Here is a 26,777-nt window from a genome sequence, read left to right as displayed (position 1 = left end):
TACTGACACTAGACATTTTCATTATGCAATGTTGTCAAGCATAGCGGTGTGTTAATTTAATCATGAATGTTTTATTCTTTTGTCAATCTGGTAGAAATAGATTTGTGCTCCCTCTTTTTATTCATCTCCTGCTTCTTATGTTTCATAGCAAAAAATATGCCTTAAGTATTATGGTAAAAGCAAACAACATTGTTTCCAAATGGTACATACTGTACATTAAATACTTTTGGGAAGTTGAACAGATTTCCAGCAGTTTGAGATGTTATACTCAATATAAAACTATTGTAAACATCACTTTATGCATACAGCTTTTATGGACACATTAATTGAGAGACTATATTTGTACTTTTAAATTCAAAGTGAAAAAACTGTGAAAAGCTTTCATAACCATTTATCTGAAAGAAAACATATATGTTCCTTTATACATTCTTTAAAAATTAGCCTAAAATCTTGCAGTTTATAATAAATGTACATGTGAACTACCCATACATATATATATATATATATATATATATATATATATATATATATATATATATACACACACACACACACATTTATACACTCACTGAGCACTTTATTAGGAACACTATAGTCTTAATAAAGTGCCCGACATGGTCATTCTGAGATGCTGAGGATACTCACACAAGGCAGAAAATAATCTCTAGTATTTCCTTCCTGTTGTTGCTAAAATACCTTCTTCAGTTCTACCTACTTCAGTAATCATACATTAGATTACCGAACAGCTTGAGATACCCTCCCTGGCTGAATGTGTGTCAGATATTAAATCCTGATGTACAGAATGCTGACTGTGAGTGACATTTGTGCTCTGGATGCTCTAGGGGTCATCATTAAGAGGAAGAGTGGAGAAATCCCATGTCCGCTTGCTGTGGAGGCCTTCGCTGCACATCTGAGTTACATCTGCAAATATGATGACAAGTACAGCAAGTGAGTTTGACTAATGAAGTCTGTTTTATTATGAGTCTTTAGGACACAGAACACTCACAAAGGCTGTGATGATGATCTTGTAACTGCCATGTACATATGTTTTATATTGCACTTGAGGATTTCAGTTACGTCAGTTTATTTTAAGTTTAGTGTCATTAGCTATATTCGTAACATTTGTTTGTATTAGCAAGTTTATAGACATATATGACATATATTAAGTTAATGTTTTTTTTTTGTGTTCTTATAAATTTGTTCTTGCCCTTATACTAATGTTGATGAATCCAGATCTTTCTAAATGTGGGACCGGGTTTCCACAGTTAGTAATTAGTATAATACACAGACAAAACATCTCCATATAAGGGATTTCCACATAACGCTCTCTAAAGATGTGCCCTGGTCAGTATGTGCTACAAGATCAAGTACAGACAAGTGTGCCATTCCAAAAGCTAGTTTAAAAGCAATAAGCACCTTTTATATAGGCATAGATTACACTTGATCGACTGTAACATCGTAAACTGTATAACGACTGTAAAACCGACGATTTATAGCTCAAATAATACACAAGACTTAACAGAAGAATTAATGTAAGTGCTTAAAAATAATTATAAGCTTCACATTTCTGCCTTTAAACCCTCCAAAAAACTTCCATTGTAAGTGCTGCCCTCGATTTTTGCTTTTATTTTAATGAAAAGGAGGGGCGAGGCAAAATCTATTTTTGTAGTAATCAACATTATGCCACAAATACATTAACTTGTATTGAACCTGGAATATTCCTTTAACAGCCACCAGGGCTCTGTGAGTTTTGATGTATTGTATGTGGATTGAGTTGATTCTAAATGTTATCTTAAATTTATAAAAAAATAAAATAAAATAAAAAATAATAATAATAATAAAATTGCTTTATAATTTTTGCATGAAAATGTTCTGTGCAGAAATATATGCATATGCGTAAGCATGGATAGCGACTTAGACGTATTGAATGTAAAACATTTTACTTATTAATTTTTATTGTTGCTTAACTTGGACGTAGTTGCTCCTGTACACACAAATTGAGCCACCAAAATTGAGAACAAAAGTTTGGTTGCTAAAATGTCAAGAAATAATCTTCTTTTTCCAACTAGGTACTTCATTTTCCACAAGCCCAATAAGACCTGGCAGCAGGTGTTTTGGCTGACCATCAGCATTGCCATCAACAATGCCTACATTCTCTACAAGATGTCAGACGCCTACCATGTCAAACGCTACAGCCGAGCACAGTTCGGCGAGAGGCTGGTCAAAGAGCTGCTGGATCTGGACGACTGCTCACCCACTCAATGAAGGAACCACATGCTGTCTCAAACCCACTTACAAAATGTCATACTAACACAGACATATTATACTCATGAACTAGCATTTTGCACTTCAGGGTCATGTAAATGGTATTTGAAACACCTCATATGTAACATATAGATAATGTGCCATGTCTGGTTAAAAAGGAATGTTTGAGATCTGATTTCACATTTATTTGGCCATTTCCACATGAAAAGTCTTTATATCACAGGAACATTGTACATATATCACTCAACAGTCTCTGTAATGCTTGCTGCATGAGAAACACGAAAACGTGCCCTTTGTTATATCATTTTTATCGATAGAGTTTCAGTAATAGTGTTGACGTAGTTTTGAACCCTTAGATACAATGTTTTGTGAATTATCTCTGTTTGTGAACAGCATATTCAACATTGAGCACTGATAAATATACTGTATATATTTAGAGATCGGGGTGTTTTATCACCAAAATGAAAATTAAATGCAATTCATTTAATTTATATTACACTTAATGTTAAAAGGGAGGTCCTAGATGTTTTCCCAAATATCTGGGCTTTTTTTCTATTTTATATCACTTAAAATTTATTATCTTTTACTCAGCAACACAGCAACAACGTGATTGTTGTGATTTAAATGCTGATGTACAGTATAATGCCACACTGATACTTACAGTATATAATATCTGATGTGAAATGTGGAACAACTATGCTTTCCCAATCATTTTTGCACTTAACTAGTACACAAGTAGAAAGTAACTGAGGCCATGAATTGCAGATTTTTCAATGAATTGCTCTGAAAAAATTGCATTGATCTCGAATTAGATTTCCATGACACTGCATAAACTCTTTTGTCTGCCTTTCATTATTATCCCTATCATTTTGTCAATTAAATTCTTCTTTATGTAATAGTAATTGTTATTCATTTATTTGATAGGGCCCAATATAGTACACCAAAAAAAGAAAAAACTATGTAAATATAATTTCTAATAATAATTTACATAATTTTATATTTTATTATGTGTAATTAAATAGAGTAGGCTACCCAGTTAAAATATACATTTTTGTATTTGAACGTGATTCTAAAAATATTAATGAAACTTATGAACGACTTAAATTAACCAGAATGTCTCTTAACCCTTAACAGGATAGATTATATGTTTTCTTTCATTTTGTTAGATATTCAGTCAGTCAGACTTTATCAAATGATCAATCTTCCATGTTGCTAGATTGTAAATTCTGTAATAGTAATGACAAGTTTCAATCACTCAGCTACTTACCCATGGAATAATTTTGTCCCTTCACTGAAGCAGATTCATTTTACAAGATTTGGTTATTTCCCTCAAATAATACATTTACTCAAGCATCTCCCCTCTATATCTCTGTGCTGTATTCATACTGAATAATGAACACCGTTAGGGACACCTGTACAATTGTGAGTGAATTTGTGTCACAGCTGTCAGACATTCTAACTACAATTTCCTTGGCATTCATTTACAGTTAAAGGGATAGTTCACCTAAAAACATCATTTACTTACCTACCCTCATTACTTTCTTCTGCTGAACACAAAATAATAATAATAATTTTTAGAAGAATCTCAGTGCTTTAGGTCCTCACAGTGCAAGTGAATGGATACCAACATTTTAAAGGTCCAAAATGCACATAAAGGCAGCATAAAAGGACTCCATAAGACTTCAGTGGTTAAATGTATATCTTCAGAAGTGATATGATAATTGAGGGTAAGAAACAGACCAATCTTTAAGTCCTTTTGTATTATCAATCTCACTTCTTTTGTTTTTGGTCGATTTGCATTCTTTGTACATATCACCACCTACTGGGCAGGGAGGAGAATTTATGGTAAAAAAGACTTAAATATTGATCATTGTTTGTGTTCTGCAGAAAGAAAGTCATAGACATCTGGGACGGCATGAGGGTGAGAAAATCAGAGAATTACAATTTTTAGGTGAACTATCCCTTTAACTGTATGTTTTCACCTGCTGTTTACCTTTGTACTCTAAGTGGGTTTGTGGAGAGACACCATGCTTTCATACTTGGTTTTTAAGACAAAATCATTGTTTTATCTGTCCAGACACTTTTTTGAGTGAACACATTGAGATTTTGTGTTTTCCAGAGCACCTGTTTGGGTTTGTTCCACACTCTCTCTCTCAGCACTCCAATGGGAATATTTTAAATCAGGTGTGAATTCAGAGTGAGGCAGACAGTGAACTAATAATGTGAGACGGGTGGTATCTGGTTTAAACTCTTTGACCCTTATGTCCTTACGAGGGCCTTGCTTTGGGTGATCTACTGTAGTGCAATAGACAATATATAGTAGAAGACTGGTTTGGGTGCTATGTACAACTCTGCCAAGAACATTCTCTGTAATCCAGTGAAAATAGTTGGCGCGGCCAAGACTTTTAATGAAAGTTCCTACCAGTGCAGTGTGTAAGGAAAAAAAACCCTTCCATTAAGCAAAGTTTCTGCTTTTGCACAAGCTGCTAACATTTTCACACTACTTTAAGACCAGCTTCGTATGGCATGATATCAGATCATTATAACTGACATTTTAATAACAGGGAACAGCTATGACAACTATATAGTCTGTGAATAACTAATTTACTGGACCAAAATTCCTCAATAACTGGTCAATTAAACAACCCAGTGTAGTACATGGATCTATCTATTTTCATGTATGAATGTTGTGAATGTGCTGTGCCTTGTTGTATAATGCTTCACTCATCTTATCACCGTGAATGTTGAAAATAAGCTGTGTGGGAGAGTATCTGTCTCTCAGTGTGTGATGTGTTATCTGTAATGTTCACACTCACTGTATGTCCTGTTACCAAACTGACCGTGCTTCATCTCTCTGCCTTTTGTGAGTTTACAGCAATTTGCACACTAATAAATGTTGTTTATAAACACAGTATTTGCTATTTTTCTTGACAACTTGGCACTGCAGTATACAATGTGAATGAATAGCATGAATATGTGCTTCTTAGATGTATGCCACAAATTACATTACAGCTGTAATGGCTCTAAACTGTTGGGTCACCCACAACCGAAAATTGGTCACAGGTCTGTTGTGATAGGATTGCGGACAGCAGGGCTAAATGTAATTAAGTGCATCTAACAGTGCACGTAGTTAACCTCTTCAACTCTGTGTAATTTTTGGTCTGCCGCCTGCAATATTTCACACTAATTTTTCAAATATAAAAGCTCACCATTTGCACATACCGTGGACGAATTGCCAAAAAACAGGTAAAAACAATTCAGAAGACAAAAATTTATTTTGCCTCGCCCCTCCTTTTCATTAAAATAAAAGCAAAAATTGAGGTTACAGTGCGGCACTTACAATGGAAGTGAATGGGGTTTAAGGCAGAAATGTGAAGCTTATAATTAAGCACTTACATTAATTCTTCTGTTAAAAATATTTTTTTAAATATTTTTTTGGCCTAATTTTGAAAGCATGTAATTCTGGTTCTGTTCAATCCATTTCCCTCCAAAAAGTATTTTGATCCACTAGATGGAAGCAAGTACTACAGAAAATAATTTTTCATCCATCACCTTCCTTCACAAAATGACGATCTGAAATGTAGGTGGTGCTCTTGCACATTTTAGCCCACATAGATGTGCTTGTCCACAGACATTCAGTCTAATTTACAGTTCATGCACCACCCCTATTGTTTCATCAAATACCTCAGCCTCTGAGTGGACTAGATCCAACCCTTTGCATTAATGTGTAACATTTTACCATCAATTGTCAATATTATATATTTCCGATGATTTAATTTAGCATGCTTTTCCTGCTGGACTGTATATTTTGTTCTGGACATCTTAGATATAACATTCATACAAGCAAGCTCACAGCCAGGTAAACAATTCTAATTGTAGATTATTTATTTATTTTTTTTTTTTAGCTATTTGGGGCTTACAGAATTGGCACATAATAGAGACGTTTGTATTTGATGTCTTACAGATATATTTATTTGTGGTATTAGGGAAACAAAATAAAGTCACATTCAATGAGAGCTTTCGTTTATTATAGGATTTGTCTATTTAAATGCTATTTGAAAGACTTTATTTATATTTCTATCACATGACCTCTATGTGATGCTGATTTGCAACACGGGTGTTTCCAGGTCTTATTTTTTTATTTTATGTACCATGAATACAGAAGTGACTGTTATCTATAAAAAGTTCAGATTTTAAGCTTTCAAACAATTCCCCATATGCCCGACTTGTGTATTTGGAGACTTGAACATTTTAAGCATAAACTTTTCCACAACCAATTTCAGTATCCTTTGTTGTTCATTTCGAAAGCCCTGTTATCAAATTAAACTTAGAGTTTTGCTGCAAATTCAGTCCCATGTTTACTACCTATTTAGCCAAATTAGTTTGACGCCAACATGGACATGCACACTCACCTAAAGGATTATTAGGAACACCTGTTCAATTTCTCATTAATGCAATTATCTAATAAACCAATCACATGGCAGTTGCTTCAATACATTTAGTGGTGTGGTCCTGATCAAGACAATCTCCTGAACTCCAAACTGAATGTCAGAATGGGAAAGGTGATTTAAGCAATTTTGAGCGTGGCATGGTTGTTGGTGCCAGACGGGCCGGTCTGAGTATTTCACAATCGGCTCAGTTACTGGGATTTTCACGCACAACCATTTCTAGGGTTTACAAAGAATGGTGTGAAAAGGGAAAAACATCCAGTATGCGGCAGTCCTGTGGGCGAAAATGCCTTGTTGATGCTAGAGGTCAGAGGAGAATGGGCCGACTGATTCAAGCTGATAGAAAGCATTTGTGAAGCCACAACACGCACAACCTTGAGGCGGATGGGCTACAACAGCAGAAGACCCCACCGGGTACCACTCATCTCCACTAAAAATAGGAAAAAGAGGCTACAATTTGCAAGAGCTCACCAAAATTGGACAGTTGAAGACTGGAATAATGTTGCCTGGTCTGATGAGTCTCGATTTCTGTTGAGAAAATTTGGCGTAAACAGAATGAGAACATGGATCCATCATGCCTTGTTACCACTGTGCAGGCTGGTGGTGGTGGTGTAATGGTGTGGGGGATGTTTTCTTGGCACACTTTAGGCCCCTTAGTGCCAATTGGGCATCGTTTAAATGCCACGGCCTACCTGAGCATTGTTTCTGACCATGTCCATCCCTTTATGGCCACCATGTACCCATCCTCTGATGGCTACTTCCAGCAGGATAATGCACCATGTCACAAAGCTTGAATCATTTCAAATTGGTTTCTTGAACATGACAATGAGTTCACTGTACTAAAATGGCCCCCACAGTCAACATATCTCAACCCAATAGAGCATCTTTGGGATGTGGTGGAACGGGAGCTTCGTGCCCTGGATGTGCATCCCACAAATCTCCATCAACTGCAAGATGCTATCCTATCAATATGGGCCAACATTTCTAAAGAATGCTTGTTGAATCAATGCCACGTAGAATTAAGGCAGTTCTGAAGGTGAAAGGGGGTCAAACACAGTATTAGTATGGTGTTCCTAATAATCCTTTAGGTGAGTGTATACTTCAAAACCATATATAAAACAAGGCAAGGTAAAAGAAATACAAACCAGACTACAATAAATACAAGATCAATTGAAGTGAAGTGATGATAAAATTGTTCCAACCAGTTTTTATTGTGCGCCGAGTTAATGGCTGCAGAGAGCATAAAAGCACCAAAATTCAACAAAAGACATTTAGAACAGCATGAATACACCAGAAATCGGCATGTTGTTTCAGAATGATGCTGTACCCTGAAATCGGCCCAATTCTGCTGAATTACAGACATTTTTGCATCAATTCAAATGAGTTCTTTCCTTCTGAAGGAAGTAATAACGTTCACATAAACTTTTGCAAGTGCGACATGGAGATTGCATTCCCACTCTAAAATAATATTTTTACTGCCCTGACAGTTAGGTTTAGGATAATAAAATATGCATTCTTGTTGACTGCATTACATAATTTACAACTAAAAACACAAATCGCTTTAGGCACCACTCAGGGAATATTTCACCTGGAAACTGGACCTCACACGGGCCCATACATTCAACAACATATTCAGCTTAAGCCACTGGGGGGGTTTGGTAAGCACAGACCGATTTCTGCAGCAGAACTTTCGGCATACTGTCACCAAATTCACTAAATTTGTTAACTTTTGAAGAACAAACTATTTTTATACAGTGCTGGATCACCAATTGATGTCCAATGTAAAATCTGGTTCCTGAATCAAAACCAGTTGAGAACCACTGGATTACAATACATAGTGTTTTGTAATTGGATGTTAATGACCATTGATCACATAGTTTTGTCAGAATTACAATTCAGTTTTCATTTTCATTTCAACAGGACATTGATGAATATTTATGCATACTTTTTTTTACCTGTTATATGCAGCCTAATAAGTAATAAATATATGGCTCAAGCACTTTAACACAAATCTGTCTAACAAAACAGTACTCAAAGACTCACAGGTACTCATAAAATAAACCACAACACCTCGACTTGGAACAAATGCCTTGTACCATCCCTGATCTGTGAAGACACTGTGGAGACACCTGTAGTTATGTATATACATTTTTTTTATTTAAGTTAATAATTTTTCATCATTCAAACTTTTGCAATATCTATAAAACAATTAACAAATACAAGCGCTGTACAGTTGACCAAATCACTACAACTGCAACTGAATGAGTGTAAATGTACATGCATGGACATACATACTGTACATACACACATATACACTTTTACAACTGCTGACCCCATGCGGCTTCCTTTGCCGTTAAATTTAACATCAAGATTTTCCTAAATCTTGCATTAAAGGAAACCAAAAAGACAAAAGAAAAAAATTATAATAATAATATTGGGGTCACATGTCCTTCATTTACTGAAAGGACAACTGTCCTAGGTACTGTGTTTCCATCTTTCCATCAAACAGTAAATGACTTTGGCACACTGTGCTATGTAAACATTTCATTCGATTCAAAAATTAGCCATCACATATTGCTCCTAATTTGGCTTGTGTTATCCAAAAAAAATCCATAATTCAAAGACAAAACCTTTACAAAACCTAAATTGACCTTATAGGGATATGTTCTTTTTAACCAAAATGTTTAAATTCTGTTATCATTTATTCTAGTGTTGTTCCAATCCCATATGACTCGATTTCTTCCAGAGAACTCAAAAGCAGATTTTAAAGGGATAGTTACCCAAAAATGTAAATTCTTTCATAATTTACCACCCTCATGCAATCTCAGATGAGTATGACTTACTTTCTTCTGCAGAACACAAATTAAGATTTTTTTGAAAATATCCCCACTCTGTAGGTCTATATAATGCAATTGAATGCTTTTAAAATGTGAAAGTGAAGATTTATAGTTTCTCACCCAGATCTATTAAATAGCTTCAGAAGATATGGATTAAACCAGTGGAGTTGGATGGATGCTTTTATGAGGCGTCTGAGTGATTTTTGAGCTTCACAATTTGTCACCATTCAATTGCATTGTATGGACATTGTATGTTTTCAGCAGAAGTCAGTCATACACATCTGGGTTGGCATGAGGTTGAGTAAATGATAATTTTTGGGTGAACTATCCCTTTAAGCAGAACGAGTCTCAGTCACCCATCATGCAATGAAAACGAATGGCTACTGACACCAACATACTGCCTAACATCTTATGTGTTCCACGGAAGAAAGTCACACCAGTTTGAAACATAATAAAAGTAAAGACAGAATTTTCATTTTGGGATGAACTATCCTTTTAACTTTGTTGCACTACACTATACTACCAACATGTTGACATGCAAGCATAGGCAAACCTATTTTATTGGCTTCTCCTTTTAAACTGATGAAAGGTGGCATGATTCACATTTACTTTGCTCTCTCCCAGCTGCCTCTATTCATGTGGTCATCCACTAGGAGCAGCAAATTCATCTGACTACAGGAAGCCTGATGACACTTCAAAACACAGACCCCATATGGACTGGACTGGACCCCACACTAAAGGCCACACCATCTCTGCCCAGATTCACTTAAAGGGATACTTCGCCCAACAATTCTGTCTCTACCATAAGTTGTTCCAAGCTTGTATGATTTTCTTCCTTCTGTGGAGTATAAAAAGAAATGGCTCAGTCACTATTCATTTTCATAGTATAGAGAGAGAAAAAAAGATGCAATAAAAGTGAATAGTGACTGAGGCTGTCATTTTCTCCTTTTGTGTTCCACATACAAAAAAAGAAAGTCTAACACATTTGGAACAACAGGAGAGTGAGAAAATAATGACACTTAATTATGGTGAACTATCCCTTCCCTGCAACTTCTTGCCATCTTCTAACTCACTGATGGAGAACTGTAATATCTGGGACAACACAGGGGGTGTAGATGAATCAAACACATACAAGTCAAAGATTAACATAACATTTACTGCAGATACATGAGGAGAGCTGACCAAAAGGAAGTCAGGGACTCATTTAGTCTTGATTTCCTACCCTACAATAAGTTACTCATAATGCTACGCCGTTATCCCAGCTCAGGTATACATGAAAGACAGGTCAAATGGATTAAATGACTTGATTTTATATATCACAGGCTTCTTTGTTCACTAATTTACAGTAACACTAGTTCTGTTAAGATTAAACAGTGACAACTGAATTACCACAAAAATGTGCAATGTTTTTTTTTATGTGAAAACTTGAAATATCCTAGGGGAAATGAATGAAAAGATAAAATGAATGAGCGAGTCTCGCGTACACACATACAATACACGAACACAAACCCAGTTGCTTTTATCATTTGTAAATCCAGTTAAGTGGCAAATGCTATTCTAATGCACACTTTGAAAGCTTTTGCAACACAAAAAAACTCACATTTTCTTTACAGTATCATGGATAACAAAGGCATTAACTTTTAACCACTGAAAAAGATAAGGATGCTCAAGTAACAGTATAATGTGCCACGTTTGTCCACAGTTGCTAAAAAAAAAAAATCATGATTAATCTTAATGAAACAACCAGGAATGTAAGACAGAAGGACAGTTCATGAGCGATTTCAAGCCTTTACAACTCCCATGTTACCCATTAAATTATGCAGAATACAAACAGTTTGTTACACATCAAAGTGGTGGACAAAGAGTTAAGACGATGAGTAATACACATACATCTCTGCTTGAAACCCAAAGACAGGAGCAAAGTTTCAGGAATTTTGTCTGTTGTAGATACCAGGTTATCAAACTTGATTATTTTACATAATACAGTTTGCCAAAAAAAAAAAAAGAAAAGATAATTGGAACAAGAAATAACATTATTACTGAGAAAAATGCAACTGAGAAACCGATGTTTTTGTTTGAAGACAAGTACAGACACTGAATTGTTAGCAGCCAGTGCTACAGTATGTGAATCCAGCAGTAATGTTCTGTACAATGCCTTGGTTCTCCTTCAGAACACACCAGGGGCCTTTAGAGGAAGCTGGCTGAATCTTTACAAATTGCACCTTTAAGACATAACAGGTTTGACAATTCAATAGAAACTATAGAAGAAAAAAAAAAGGTCTCCATTTTTTTTCCTGCTCTTTTTGTGTGCACACTGCAAGTTGAAAAATACAAGGCTGACAATGTCCTCCACAGTCAGTGTGTCTGTGAGCATGCACACAACAAATGAGTCCTCCCCATCAGCCCAAATCAAACCAGACTAAAACTGTCTTCATTCAAAATCCAGACTGATAACAGCGCAGGCAGGGATCCTCCATAAAACATCCTCATTTACATTCAACAATACGTGGTAATGTGACTAGAAAAATAAGAACAATGAACGTCAACAAAAAAATGTGCTGAAATTCATTTAAGAAAATGACTCAAAATGGCACAAAATAAAAGACAAGAAAAAAAACAATTATGAGAGAAAGCAGATCCTTTTCGTTTACATCGGAAACAGGATGAAAAACCCCCCAAAAAAATCTCAATTTAGTATAGACAATTAAATTCACTTTTCAAGAGCTGGACAAAAGACAAAACAGTGAGGTATATAGTTAGATGGAAATTGTCATCATCATCTTGTTTGTGATTTCGTGGCCCTGTGGCCTTTGAGGACCAGAGCGACCGCGCTGTGGCGGCCCTGAGTCTGTATCTGGGCAGCGATATCTCAGAGGGGCGAGTGCGTGCTCAGCGCGGGCTGTCCGAAGGCAAGAAGGGGAGGACTGGAACTGGTGGTGTCGAGCTAGGGCTGCAGGTTGAGAGTGAACTTCCACTGCTGCGTGAGCGAGGGGCTGCACACCTCCACCGTCAGGCCACCGTTCCGGGCGCCCCGGCTGTCAAGGCACAGATTGCTGCCTACGTGCCGCAGTTTGGAGTTGTTGTCAATTTGCTCCCATTTCTGCAATAGAAACAATTGTAGTTATCTGGACAACAGCTAGTAATGGGTCACAGGGGTTGACTAATAAACAAGTTGACAACAATCTTGGGGTATTTCAAGATGACTGCACAACGAAATGTTTGGGAGCTTGGCCATGACAACTTCCTCTCCCCGGTCAATTATGAATAAATCAATTATTTCAAAAAACAATTGGCACCAGGGTCTGAAATGACCTTTTAACAATTAAAAATTACCTGCCAGACAGAATTTTTGCAGGCAAATTTTTTTATTGCATTTTAAAAGTGGATTTGACAGACAGACCAAAATTACTGAATGAATGTTTAAAAGAGAGCTGCTTTTTTGAAGAATTTTCCATTTTATTATTTATGAAATATTTAAATTCACAAAGTCCAATATAGATTTTTTTTTTCCAGATTATTAAATTATTACAACAAAAATAAATGCCAAGTATATATTACACCGTAACAGTTTTTGGGTTATTTTGAATGAGTCAAACAAAGATTTTTTTATAAGAATACTGTATTTCAGCTCTGTAGGTCCTAACAATGCAATTGAATGAGTACCAACATTTTGAAGCTCCGAAATGCACATAAAGCCAGCATAAAAGTAATCCATATGACTCCAGTTATTAAATCTATACCTTCAAAAGTGATATGATAGGTGTGGGTTAGGAGCAGATCAATATTTAAGTCCTTTTTTACACTAAACGTTCACTTTCACTTTCGGTTTTGGTGATTTGCATTCTTGGTGCATATCGCCATCTACTGGGCAGGGAGGAAAATCTATAGTAAAAAAGGACTTAAATATTGATCTGTTTCTCACCTTCACGTATCATATCACTTCTGAAGACATAGATTTAACCCCTGGAGTCATATGGATTACTTTTATGCTGCCTTTATGTGCTATTTGGATTTGCTTAATTTTGGTACCCATTTTACATGAAATTCTGAGAGCTGAAATTCTTCTAAAGATCTGTGTTTGTGTTCAACAGAAGAAAGTCATACACATCTGGGATGGCATGAGGGTGAGTAAAGGAAGAGAGGATTTTCTTTTTTTGGTGAACTATCCCTTTAATTCACTAACTGAGCCAGCTCATAAGAATCGGGCAACAACGGTCACACATATCTTTCAGCCTGTAGATTCAAAAGAGCACAAGAGTCATTTGTTTGGGAATCGTAATAAACTGGTCGTGCTTTATGTCTCGAGCTGAAGATTCTGTAGAAGTGCTACAGCACTGAAAATGTTCACTGTGTCCGAATATCCATTTTTACCTACTATATCGTATGAAAAACATTATGCCAAAAGAGTAGTACGTCAGACATCATGTTCAAAAAGCTGGATTTAAAAGAACTGCAGTGAACCGCGAGTCAGATGGCTCTTTTCAACTGTAAGTTAAGTATACGCAAAGAAAGCTGTTCCTTGTGCTTACATTGCATCCAGAAAGTTTTCATAGCGCTTAACTTGTTCCACATTTTGTTGTTACAGCCTTATTCCAAAATGGATTAAAGTCATTATTTTCCTCAAAATTCTACAAACAATACCCCATAATGACAATGTGAAAGTAGTTTGTTTGCAATCTTTGCAAATGTATAAAAAAAAAAAAAAAAAAACACATGTACATAAGTATTCACAGCCTTTGCCATGACACTCAAAATTGAGCTCAGGTGCATCCTGTTTCCACTGATCATCCTTGATGTTTCTACAACTTGATTGGAGTCCACCTGTGGTAAATTCAGTTGATTTGGACATGATTTGGAAAGGCACACACCTGTCTATATAAGGTCCCACGGTTAATAGGCCAAGCCATGAAGTCCAAGGAATTGTCTGTAGAGACAGGATTGTATCAATGCACAGATCTGGGGAAGGGTTCAGAAAAATTTCTGCATTGAAGGTCCCAATGAGCACATTGGCCTCCATCATCTGTAAATGGTAGAAGTTTGGAACCACCAGGACTCTTCCTAGGCCAAACTGAACGATCGGGGGAGAAGGGCCTTAGTCAGGGAGGTGACCAAGAACCCATTGGTCACTCTGACAGAGCTCCAGCATTTCTCTGTGGAGAGAGGAGAACCTTCCAGAAGAACAACCATCTCTGCAGCACTCCACCAATCAGGCCAGTATGGTAGAGTGGCCAGACGGAAGCCGCCACTCAGTAAAAGGCACAAGACAGCCTGCCTGAAGTTTGCCAAAAGGCACCTGAAGGACTCTCAGACCATGAGAAACAAAATGTTCTGGTCTTATGATACAAATATGAACCTATTTGGCCTGAATGGTAAGTGTTATGTCTGGAGGAAATCAGGCACTGCTCATCACCTGGCCAATATCATCCCTACAGTGAAGCATGGTGGTGGAAGCATCATGCTGTGGGATGTTTTTCAGCGGCAGGAACTGGGAGACTAGTCAGGATCGAGGGAAAGATGAATTCAGCAATGTACAGAGACATCCTTGATGAAAACCTGCTCCAGAGTGCTCTGGACCTCAGACTGGGGCAAAGGTTAATCTTCCAACAGGACAACGACCCTAAGCACACAGCCAATATAACAAAGGAGTGGCTACGGGACAACTCTGTGAATGTCCTAGAGTGGCCCAGCCAGAGCCCAGACTTGAACCCGACTGAACATCTCTGGAGAGATCTGAAAATGTCTGTGCACTGATGCTCCCCATCCAACCTGATGGAGCTTCAGAGGTCCTGCAAAGAAGAACGGGAGAAACTGCCCAAAAATAAGTGTGCCAAGCTTGCTGGCGCAGTTACTGGAGAGTCTGTGTGTGTGTGTGGTGGGCAATTAAAACTTACTAGCACATCCACTCGAAATCAGACAATAATTTTCCTTCACGATAGCATGAATGGTCCTGAATATTGCCTTCATTTTGCTTCTAGTTACACTGCTGACTGAAGCTATTGATTAGCAGCGGGAAACTTGCTAAGGACCATTCTGTCTTAACACCGGAGGCCTTGCTGACTATAGACTAATGGCTTTCTGTGGCTTTTAGTCCATGTGTATTAGCTTTGAGGTCATCTATATGCTAGTGTACTCCTAAAAGTTGACAACATTTATTTTTAACAGAAATACTCATTTTTAAATTTACGGTCTTCTCTTTAGGGACCAAAAATACCGATGACTCATCCTGCACTAAATGTTTTTGTGCAATCAAATGAATATCGCTCGTACTGCAAATGAGCAGCAAGTAGCAAATCATTGTTCATGTAGCCCTTTGATATGTCCCACACCAACTTCGTTTCAATAGTATATAAATCAACTTGGCAGAAAACTGTGCTTGTCAAGCCATTTCATGGGGTCTTTACATGCCACTATGAGCATTAACTATTTAAAAATACTTCCACTTTTAAAAATTGTGCCCCAAGGCCCCTGCATTCTGTTCCATTTTGTTGTGCTCATTTTTGAACAAGAATGTGCCTTATTTAAAAATGACTCACTAAGAATCATCTGATCAGGGTTGGGTGAACCTGAAACCAGCCTAATTATACAAGGCTTTCTTAAGACCAATTAGTCGACTAGTTGTTAAAGCTACCCACTGACTAGTCAATTCTGACAATACGTAGTTTTAAACGCTGTTACCAGCAGCCTCCTCCAACCCCTACTTTGTGCACAGCATGCTCACCTGTCTGCTGTCATTTTCCCTGCAGCCCTGCAGTTTGATCTGCGAGCCAGTGGTGTGATCCACCACCGTTAGACACAGATCCATGTGTTTTACTGATTTGTCTTTAGTCAGGGCCCATTCCTGTACAGAAGAGAGATGGTAAGCATGTAAAGCATATACTGTATACTATAAATCCATACAGTAACGTGAATGAATAGCTGCTTGGTTATTTTCTCAAACATGCATGGGTAGTTGACATGAAATACTTTGACAAGTTCATATGTCCTACAGTGTGACACTCCACTCCACCCAATACATTTTTAATCAGTTAATTGTTTATAATTATGCATGCATATTTTGTGACCTGAAAAAAAAAAAAAAAAAAAAGGAGTTTTCCAGTTTCAATGCAAGTTAATGCTCAATCCCGGCTCCAGCTCGAAGACCTAAACTGGGCCATAGGTCTCTTAGGGTGGGCCGTAAAGTTGGCACCATAAAAAATAACCTTGGTATTAGCATATATATATATATATATATATATATATATATATATATATATATATATATCGTCTGTATATTTCCTTCCCAGCAAAGTTTCAGACAATCAGTAATCAGCAATCAGAATTTGTTTATTAAAAGAGCAAATGAATGGGGGCCCAGAGACACAGTAAAAGTAGGGTGTAAGCGATCTTCTGCCGAAAGAATAAAAGATTTCTGTTTGAGTTTATCAATCGAATGCACTTTGATATGAATATTAAAAGATCAACTGAAGCTAGAAGAGCAGTGCAGTATGTGTTTGAGTGCATTTAAAAGGTGATATTCAGACACTATCAATTTAAATTATGGGGCATAGTAGGCCTTCTGGCTTAAGAAAGTTACTGTATGGGGCATCCCTGTAAAGACAAATTAGACAATGAGAGTATGAATTAAATGTATTTCCATACTGTAATGTGAGGATCTACCAACAACAAACAAAATCACAATTTACACCACAACAGTGCATCGTACTGCTTGCTATAGTTAAATGATGTGACAGTCAAATAATGAAAGCATTTTTTAAATAGAAATATATACCATATAGAAAACTCTAGGCATTTTATCAGAAGTTTTAGCGAAGAGAAGAGGTGGCTGTGGCTCAGGTGGTAGAGCAGGTTGATCACTAATCGCAGGGTTAGCGGTTCGATTCCTGGCCCATATGACTCAACATGCCGAAGTGTCCTTGGGAAAGGCACTGAACCCCAAGTTGCTCCCAATGGCAGACTAGCGCCTTGCATGACAGCTCTGCCGTCATTGGTGTGTGAGTGTGCGTGAATGGGTGAATGAGTCACAGTGTAATGTGCTTTGAAATCCGCTAAGGTTAAAAAAGTGCTATATAAGTGCAGACCATTTACCATTTTAAAGTGTTGATTCTATCTCTGAATGTATTTTTAATAGTTTTTTGTTTTTTTTACAAACTTTGTTTATTATGAAAAGCTGGTAACTTGCTGCTTAAAAATGCTACATTTACAAGGAAAAGCTGATTATATTAGTCTAAAGGTGCTCTGGTGTCACATTAACTTGTCCTCCTGTCACAAACCTTGTTTACCTGGCTCAGCTGAAGCATCAAGAGTCAGACCGAGATTCACTTTGCTTCGTTCTCTACAGGGTGTTTAGGCAAAAGAGGCAGGTATCCTGTATATTACTGCTTGTTGTGTGTCTTCGAAGGGGTCTAATGTCTTTAAAATAACCGCGGCGTCAACTCACATCAATATAAGAGAGAGAGGCATCTGTAGCACATTGAGCGAGAAAGGGCATAGCTGAATTGGGTTCAGTGCTAGAGAAAAATAAATAACTAATTATATAGCCCCAAAATCAACACTCCAGAGTGCTTGTGGCATAATAGCTACGCTCATAATAACAGCAGCACCGCTTGCTTCCAGCACGCTCCGCCGGCATGTCTCAAGCCTTTCGCCTTGCACCACAGAGCTTCCTACACGCTCACATCTCTGTCAACTGCCCACATGCAAGCAGTGCCTTACAAACAATGTGATGATTAAAGCAGGTCACATAATCAATGATCTACCATGTAGCCCTTATATACGTCCCTCACTCTCCACAAGTGCATTGTTCCTATAAACTATCCCAAACTCCCTGCAAGGTGTGTTCATCACCCAGTGCTCTACCGTCACATTACACATACAACTGTTCAGTACCTGAGCTCGTAATGGTACCTGATTTCCCCCTGCGTTGTGGCATTCATACACCCCCACCACACCATCAGCGAAGTGTCCCAGTGTGTCTAGACAGTTCTGGCCCTGCTGTAATGCTCCAAATGCAATGTCCTGATGATCTGGGACCCTAAACAAGATAGAAAACCTGTTAAATATCAAGTACTGATTATTCTAAAAAATTTTACAGTTCTCTGTCAGTGGAGTGAGAAGTTTCATGTTAAAGGATTAGTTAATCCAAAAAGGAAAATACAGTCATTGTTTACTCACCCCTGTGTGGTTATAACAACAAATTACTTTCTCTAAACACTCTCTAAAGGGAGAAATTGTGAAAAATGTTGTGCTCAGTGATGTCATTCAATGGCAGTTTATGGTGACTACATCTTCAAGCTTCAAAAGGACACAAAGTATAATTCAGAAGTCTAAAAAATAATTCCATGAGGTTCATGGACTGTTGTTCTCCTGTGCGCGTTCATGATATGGGCACAAGAGCAACAGCTCACGCAGCTCCCTCGCAACACAGCTGCACAAAAACCAGAGAACAGAATTTACTAAACATGTCTGAAGAGTTTGTTGTCGAAGTATTGATGTATTTCTATGCCCAGGCCAGTTGTATTTTTTCTTCTGGTTATTGTGCAGCTGTGTTGTGTTGTGTTCTGTTGTCACTATCGCTGTGGCGGTCCTGTTTTTTAGATAAACGAGTTTTCGCTTGAATGTTTGCGAGGGGGCTGCATGAACTGTTGCTCTCATGCCCTATCATGAATGTGCACAGGAGATCAACGGTCCGTCAACAGTTTCACTAAATAATACAGTACATTTGATTTCAGTTTGTTTCTCACCAAACCTTATTTTTTTCATTCATAACAATCATGAGTCTCATAGAATTATTTATTAGTCTTCTGAATTATAATTTTGTGTCCATTTGAAGCTTGAAGATGTAGTCACCATAAACTGCCATTGAATGACATCACTGAGCACAATTTTTTTTAATAATTTCTCCCTTTGTGTTAAGAGAAAGAAAGTCATATGGGGTTATAACAACACAGGGGTGAGTAAAAAATGACAGAATATTCATTTTTGGGTGAACTATCCCTTTAAGTTTAAAAAGTTTAATTACATCAAGTAATTTCCAGATATAAACTTTCTGCACATTCAAACATTAAGTGAAAGAGTTAAAGGTCCAGTTTACACCTGGTATTAAAATTAATATCGGGTCATCCAATCACAAGTGTAAACGGGGCCAAAACATAAAATGTTTTTTTTTTTTTTTAATCGAACAGCCATTTAGATTCCGCACACGTCAGGCAGCTACTCACCGTAGTTCAGGATAGACGTTTTCCAGGTACCACTTGAATGGTTTGCAATCTAACCTCTTCTTCATCTCCAGCCTGCTCTGTATGCTTCAGTAAAATCAGTCATGTGGAGTTAATGATGATGATCTCAATGGTCTAAATGTTTTACTGAGATCTCTCAGCCTATAAACTTCTACAACAAACAACTAGGCATCAAGTTCAGGTCAAGGTCAAATTTAAAAAAAAAAAAAAAAAAAACAGTATTAATGGGTATAGTTGTATACTTAACATGAACCAACAATGAACAATTTTTACAGCCTTTATTCATCTTGGTAAAGATGAATAAAGACTTGAAAATGGAAAACGAACAAATTTATTAAACGCAAACAGGAACAAAGCCCCTTTTAATGAATTCCGGAGTGAAAACGTTATTTTAAATGCTGGTAACCGGTTCATTTCATTCTAATAATTTTGTTAATGAAACCAAAAGTCCAAAGGGTTTATTCAGAGTAAATATTTGGAATTACATCACTTCTTGTTGTCCAAAAACAAAAGGCGTTTCACTCCTTTTAGTTGAACATAAGCATGTGCTTGATCCTGAATGAAACTGCCGCATCATGCACTTCTTTCCTAATCCTTTTCCTAATTGCACATTGCATGATTAATCCAGATGCAAGAAAAAATATCAAGGTAAAAAGTACATTTATCAGTTGATTCCAAGTCTTCACTGAATTATTGTTATAAGTACAACTATATTCAAGACACAAAGGTCCATAGAGACAACACCGTACAGACATATATAAATAAATAACAATACAAACAGTTAAAAATTATGCGGAAGTGGCATCATTTATAAAACATATACAGGCTTCGGGTCCAATGTTTCCAAAAGCAAGATGTACACCTTGTGTCACTCTTAGAAACATCAACTATGGACACAATGATCATATTCTTAGACCCTGTCAGTCTGCATATGAATCTATACATACAATTTCTTAAAACAGCATTAAAAGTGGGCACATTGTTAGACACAAACATTTCACAGGCACTACTCCACCTAGGAATTTTAAGCACAATTCTCAGCGCATCATTATAAGCCACGTGAAGTTTTTTCATTTTCGACTTACTAAAATTACACCACAGTTGGGCTGTATATAGTGAAGTGCAATAGGTTTATACTTTAATGCTGGTGGCTTTTGATTGAGAAGCAGACCTGTAGTGCTGCACGATTAATCATATCGCAATGTCAGCCTGTGCGATAATATGACGGCAAATGCTGCGATTTGTGCACGTGTGGATGTGACAGCCCATTCTCTCTGAGAGCTGTTTGCCCATTTTCTACACCGCTAATAAAAAGATGACCAGTCAGTCTCAGTTTAGGAAGTGGCACGTGTGGTCATGTCTTGAACATGTCATGTTCAGCGAGGAAATCAGGCGAAGATGGATGCCGAGCAGACTTGGCGATATGTCTTTATTTCATCAATAATTAAAGTTCATATAATACGGGTGCGTGACATGTAAATTAGCTCAAACTCCAAAACTGTCATTCTCAAGCGGATTTCAACCAGTCACGGAAGAGACCCAATCTGAGCGTGAGTCGATACCCGGAGAGATTTAAAGTTCTGCCTGCTGATGCGCACTCTAACACGGAGATGCTCGTCTCTCAACACCACTGTCTGCAGCTTGCAACATGATGCATCATTGATGAGATCATAAGATCAATCTTATGTGAAATATAACATTAAAATTACAACAACAATAAAATGTGTGTGTGTGTGTATGTGTATACAAAAACCACACTTTTATATCCAGTTTCCTTTTCAAAAGATTGTTTATAAAAGTACATGTTACATCCTGCTTAAATGTCCCTGTTTGTTTGGACAATCTTATTTTCATGAAAATGTGTATGTTCTTATTTATTGTTCTATTTTATTTAGGTGTAATATTGAGAAAATAACAAGTTTTGCAGTAATGCAAAGATGTTATTATTTAATTTTGTAAAAATATTATTTTAATTTGAAAACACTGCATTTATAGTTGTCGTTGTTGCTAGTTTGTATGTTTGAGCTGAAAAATACACATTTCAGTATTATCAGTAATCTATTTGTGCATTTTCCTTGATAACCAAGCAAGTTGACTCATGATACCATTTGTTTATTATATTGCAATCGTATATTAACCTCAATAATCGCAATGACATTTTCCCCAAATAGCGCAGCCCTACATACACAAAATAATTCACATAAGATGGCACAGTCCAAACACACCCATTCAATGTGTGCGTGTATGCAGCTAATAAATCCTCCACATGGGGAAAAAATAAATAAATAAAATAATTTGCATGTATTCTATCTTATTTTGGGTGAGGCAAGTCCCTTATTTTGAGCTTGTTTTTCCAGACCAGGTCGCTTGTTTCTCTTGCGAGATCTGGCAACAATGCAACTGGTATATCGCCCATCCTTAGCACAGAGTACTATCATATTAAAAAGAACGTCATTAACTATTTTTCTTTTCATTCTACTCTGTTACCAACTGGAAAGGAGGCTACGTAACACTTGAACTGCTACGAAAATATACTGTTTCTCCTCAGAACGAACCGAAATGAAAAACATTTTGTTTTTAGTTCCTGATCTTGGCTAATATCAATTTCTACATATGCAAATACATTAACATTTTAAATTGTACATGTTAGTGCATTGTGAACTAACAATGTACAATAATATATTAAAAAATATTAACCAAGATTTATTCATATTCTAAAAATTGTTGCTCATTGTTAGTTCATGTTACCTGGAGATGTCGTGATAAGTGACTCTGCTGTGCACTTAGTAAGTCTCTTCAAAGCAATTCATAAATGAAGACATTCACACTTACTTGCCATAAGGTACATTACGGGCTGATGGCACAGCAGCATAGTAGAAATTCTTGAAGTCATCCATCCACACCTCTGCCGCTCGCCTTGTGTTCCTGGCAGAGAAACAAATAAGAATAAATTATACATTCTATAAAGAGCAACTGATGTTCTTATAATGACCACTCCATTATCTTTGAGTCTAATTTCAGCACTAATGTGCCTTCTGCAACACATTACTGGTGCTTGATAATTACAACAGAATGTCACTTCAACTTTTAATTAAAATGTCTCTACTGCCTTAGTGTTTGAGATCACTACAGTTGCAATGCATGCTTCACCCACTGGATGGAGTACATGAACCAAACTACACTACAGGTTCCATTTTACTCCAGCATTCACAAAAAATAAAGACTGATACCACTTGTGTTTTTTTAGCTGCTTACGTTGGTTGCCAATAAAACCTTTCTGCAATTGTTAATGCAACCCTTATTACAGTACCACTGTTAGATATCTCTAAACAGGGATTATAAAATGGATAGTACCACCTCTAAATTCTGACTAGATGAGTAACTCTCCAACACGTTGCAAGATATATCCATCCATTTCTCTACAGTACATTTAAAGCAAACTTCTGGACCCTGTTTACATCTGCTATTAACATGCGTTTCAGGTGATCCGATCACAAGTGGTCAGAGCTAAATACAGGTCTAAACAAGGTCTAAAATATTTTGTGATTGGATCCCAAAAGACACACATGGAGGTAGTCAAAAACACTTGTGACCACATCACAAGTGTCCCGGACAGTAGCGAAGCACCACCCCTCACCTGTCAATCTACCACTGCGCTAAATGAAGAGTTTAAACTAGTTACGGAAAAACCATCCGATACATACACAAGCTTGAGAACTTCACAGATTTTCTACAGTGTGTCTGATATTAAAATGCAGCGAGACAGATCAGAGGCACACACATCTGAAGCCCTAACATGGGCACTTACACAATAATATCGCACGAAATGTTGCGTTTATGCTTGGATTATGATTATTGGGAGAAACAGCACTCCTGTTTTGTTTGCGCTTTCCTTGTCTTTTCTGACTTTTTCGCAGTTTATTATCATGAAGTAACACACGGACAAAGTGACTGATGTATGTCGTCAAGAAATCAGAGACCCTCCCCTCCAAATCCAAACACAAGTGGTCACAGGATACAATTTAAGCGACCAGAGATGTCTCGTCTGACCAGATATGAACAAATCACCCGAGATGCATCTTAAAACAAGGAGTAAATGGGTTCAAAAAGGTTTTGTATAGTGTATACCTGGCAAATACAGTACCACTGCCCCCTGGGAAAGTGTATGGATGCTGTTTCCTGAAGACATGGCCCACTCGACTGCAGGGAATGATCTCCAGACTACCTCCACACTGCCACACACGGAATGAGATCTCTGAAGAGGACAACACATCATATGACAAACAAGCATTACATATCTGCCAAAAACACAGGAGTCTTTGAATCCAAAAATCTAAATCGGAAAATACACCCAAGGGCCAAAACTCTTAATTGTATGCGTCTGACAACAGAAAAATGCACTTCAAACAAAACAATCATATGATAAACACATGGTGCCAACTCCATGAAACATCCTAGGCAGACTTCAAATATATACACAAACACACACAAGCAGAATGAATCTTCATTCCTGAAGTCTGAAGGCATAATTTGAAGGCATTCTCGTAACCTTTTCCACATCTGCCACAGCTGAGAAAAGTGCTGGGTTTGTGGAACGAGTCAGGACTTTCTCTCAGAATCCATCATGCCACAGACATTAATGACCAAATCTGAAAAAACTGCATTTTTCAACCCTATTCCTTTCAAGACTCATTGCTAATAATATAAAAAGGCAATAGTTATCCTGTGGTGACCTAAATTGCCCTTTAGATTGGCACATTTTTGGCTGAGAAAGGATTTCTTATACAATCTGAGGATAGAATTACCATGATTTCATATTAGGTAGTCATATACAGTGGCCTCACAAAAGTATTTGGACACGTAAGCCACACTTTGAAAAATCAAAACAAGTGGCATATGCAAACAAATGAAGCTTTTCTCAGAACTAACATCACTTTTTCTCACAATTACTTTTAACCATCATGGCTCAAATTCATTTTTAGTGGATGAATGAAGTCAGGTGTCCTAGCAGAGTAACCACAGGTGCATTTCATCACATATACCAAAAAAAAATTCCACTACATTTGACAAACAGAAGGAGTGCAAATACTTTTTTGTCTTAAAGGGATTGTTTATCCAAAAATGAAAATTCTCTAATCATGTATTCACACACGTGCCATCCCAGATGAGTATGACTTTCTTTCTTCTGCTTAACGCAAACAAAGACTTTTTAGAAGAATATCTCAACTATATAATGCAAGTGAATGTTAGCCAGACCTTTGTAGCTCCAAAAATCACAAAGGCAACATAAAAGTCCATCCATGTAAAATCTAAGTCTTCAGAAGCAATATGATAGTTCTGAGTGAGAAACAAATCAATATTTATGTCCTTTTTTATGGTAAATCTTCACTTTCACATTGTTTCTCACCCAAAGTGATTGCATTGCTTCAGAAGACATCAGCCACCATAGACTTTGTCAGTTCAAACCAGTCTCGCCATTCTATGTTGACCTCTCTCATCAACAATGCATTTCCATCCACAGAACCGCCGCTACCATTTTTTGTTTTTGGCACCATTTGAAGTAAATTCTAGGGACTGTTGTGCATCCCAGGAGATCAGCAGTTACAGAAATACTCAAACCAGCCCGTCTGGTACCAACAATCATGCCATGGTCCAAATCACTGAGATCAAATTGTATTTTCCCATTCTGATGGTTGATGTGAACATTAACTGAAACTCCTGACTTGTATCTGCATGATTTTATGCATGACTGTTGGTGCCAGAAGGGTTGATTTATGTTTTTCTGTAACTGTTGATCTCCTGGGATGTTCACACAAATCAGTCTCTAGCATTTACTCTGAATGTTGACAAAAACAAAAACAAAAAAACATCCAGTGAGTGGCAGTTCTGTGGACAGAAATGCCTTGTTGTTGAGAGAGATCAATGGAGAATGGCCAGACTGGTTAGAACTGACAAAGTCTACGGTAACTCAGGTAACCTTTCTGTACAATTGTGGTGAGCAGAATATAATCTCAGAATGTTATTCTGAGATGTGGGTTGGCTTTGTTTCGATGCCACGAGGGGGGCCTACACAATATTAGGCAGGTGGTTTTAATGTTGTGGCTGATCGGTGTATATTAACCCACTGGAGTCGTATGGATTCTTTTTACCAAGACTGTCTGTGCTTTTTGGAGTTTCAAAGTTCTGGCCATCATTCACTTGCATTGTATGGACCTACAGAGCTCAGATATTTTTCAAAATAAATTTCATTTGAGTTCTGCAGAAGAAAAAATCTGGAATGGCATTAAGTTAAGTAAATGATGACAGACTTAATTTTTGGGTGAACTATCCCTTTAAATTTGAACAGAATATCTACGTATTTGTTTGATAATATAAAAATACTAATTTAATAAGCCTTTAATATGCCTTTGGACAGCATCAAACAGCACAACAGATTAAATACAGAGCATTACGAGAAATAATGGGTCAACTCACCTAGATTCTCTCCCCCCCAAACATCCATCATCATATCGTACTTCCCAAGCTCCTCAAAGTAATCCTTGTCCATTACAAAAAGACCACCAGCAATCATGGGCGTCCTACATAACATCAACAACACAAAATACGAAATAAATTAAAAGAAAAAATATGAAATATTGAAATCGGAGATTAAGAAAGAAATACATCTTTAACAAAAAGGCAGTTAAACTTGAACAAACTTGCAAAAATTTGACTGCAAAGCTAACAGACATGGACAAGCAGCCCCAAAATTCCAATTTTGATATCAAATTTCACATTGGAACCGGTTTGAATCAAAAGATTCTGGTTTCCAAATTTAATCTGATATACCATTTTTATAATCGGTCACGCTGCTAAACACAATGTACACTTATTTTTTTTCTCCATAGAAATCCTATATTTACTGTGCATTATCACACTGAGAATCAATGGCCTCATCCAAAAGCTGAAAACATTTGCTTTCAGAGGGTTTATATGGAGTTAGGATGAAAATA

The 26,777-nt window shown here is 37.1% G+C and overlaps 2 protein-coding genes across 2 annotated transcripts in view; one reads left to right on the top strand and one right to left on the bottom strand.

Moving 5' to 3' along the window:
- Positions 1-5,166, top strand: part of LOC127661035 (piggyBac transposable element-derived protein 5-like) — a 36,796-nt gene extending 31,630 nt beyond the window's left edge. Inside the window, exons 6-7 of the mRNA XM_052151581.1 lie at positions 843-948; positions 2,070-5,166. Coding sequence (XP_052007541.1) covers positions 843-948; positions 2,070-2,265 — 302 coding nt within the window. The 3' untranslated portion in view covers positions 2,266-5,166. The remainder of the gene's footprint in view (positions 1-842; positions 949-2,069) is intronic.
- Positions 5,167-8,371: 3,205 nt separating this feature from the next.
- The window catches only part of LOC127660923 (polypeptide N-acetylgalactosaminyltransferase 2), a 126,200-nt gene continuing 107,794 nt past the window's right edge, over positions 8,372-26,777 (bottom strand). The window contains exons 10-16 of the mRNA XM_052151408.1: positions 26,260-26,363; positions 23,914-24,040; positions 22,618-22,710; positions 19,768-19,851; positions 18,455-18,581; positions 16,269-16,388; positions 8,372-12,650 (exon numbers count right to left, since the gene is read on the bottom strand). Of these exons, the coding sequence (XP_052007368.1) occupies positions 12,495-12,650; positions 16,269-16,388; positions 18,455-18,581; positions 19,768-19,851; positions 22,618-22,710; positions 23,914-24,040; positions 26,260-26,363 (811 nt within the window). The 3' untranslated portion in view covers positions 8,372-12,494. The remainder of the gene's footprint in view (positions 12,651-16,268; positions 16,389-18,454; positions 18,582-19,767; positions 19,852-22,617; positions 22,711-23,913; positions 24,041-26,259; positions 26,364-26,777) is intronic.

The sequence above is a fragment of the Xyrauchen texanus genome, chromosome 20, assembly GCF_025860055.1.
Source record: "Xyrauchen texanus isolate HMW12.3.18 chromosome 20, RBS_HiC_50CHRs, whole genome shotgun sequence".
Lineage (NCBI taxonomy): Eukaryota > Metazoa > Chordata > Actinopteri > Cypriniformes > Catostomidae > Xyrauchen > Xyrauchen texanus.
Note: the sequence above shows the minus strand (reverse complement) of the source record. Positions and strands in the feature narration are given on the sequence as shown.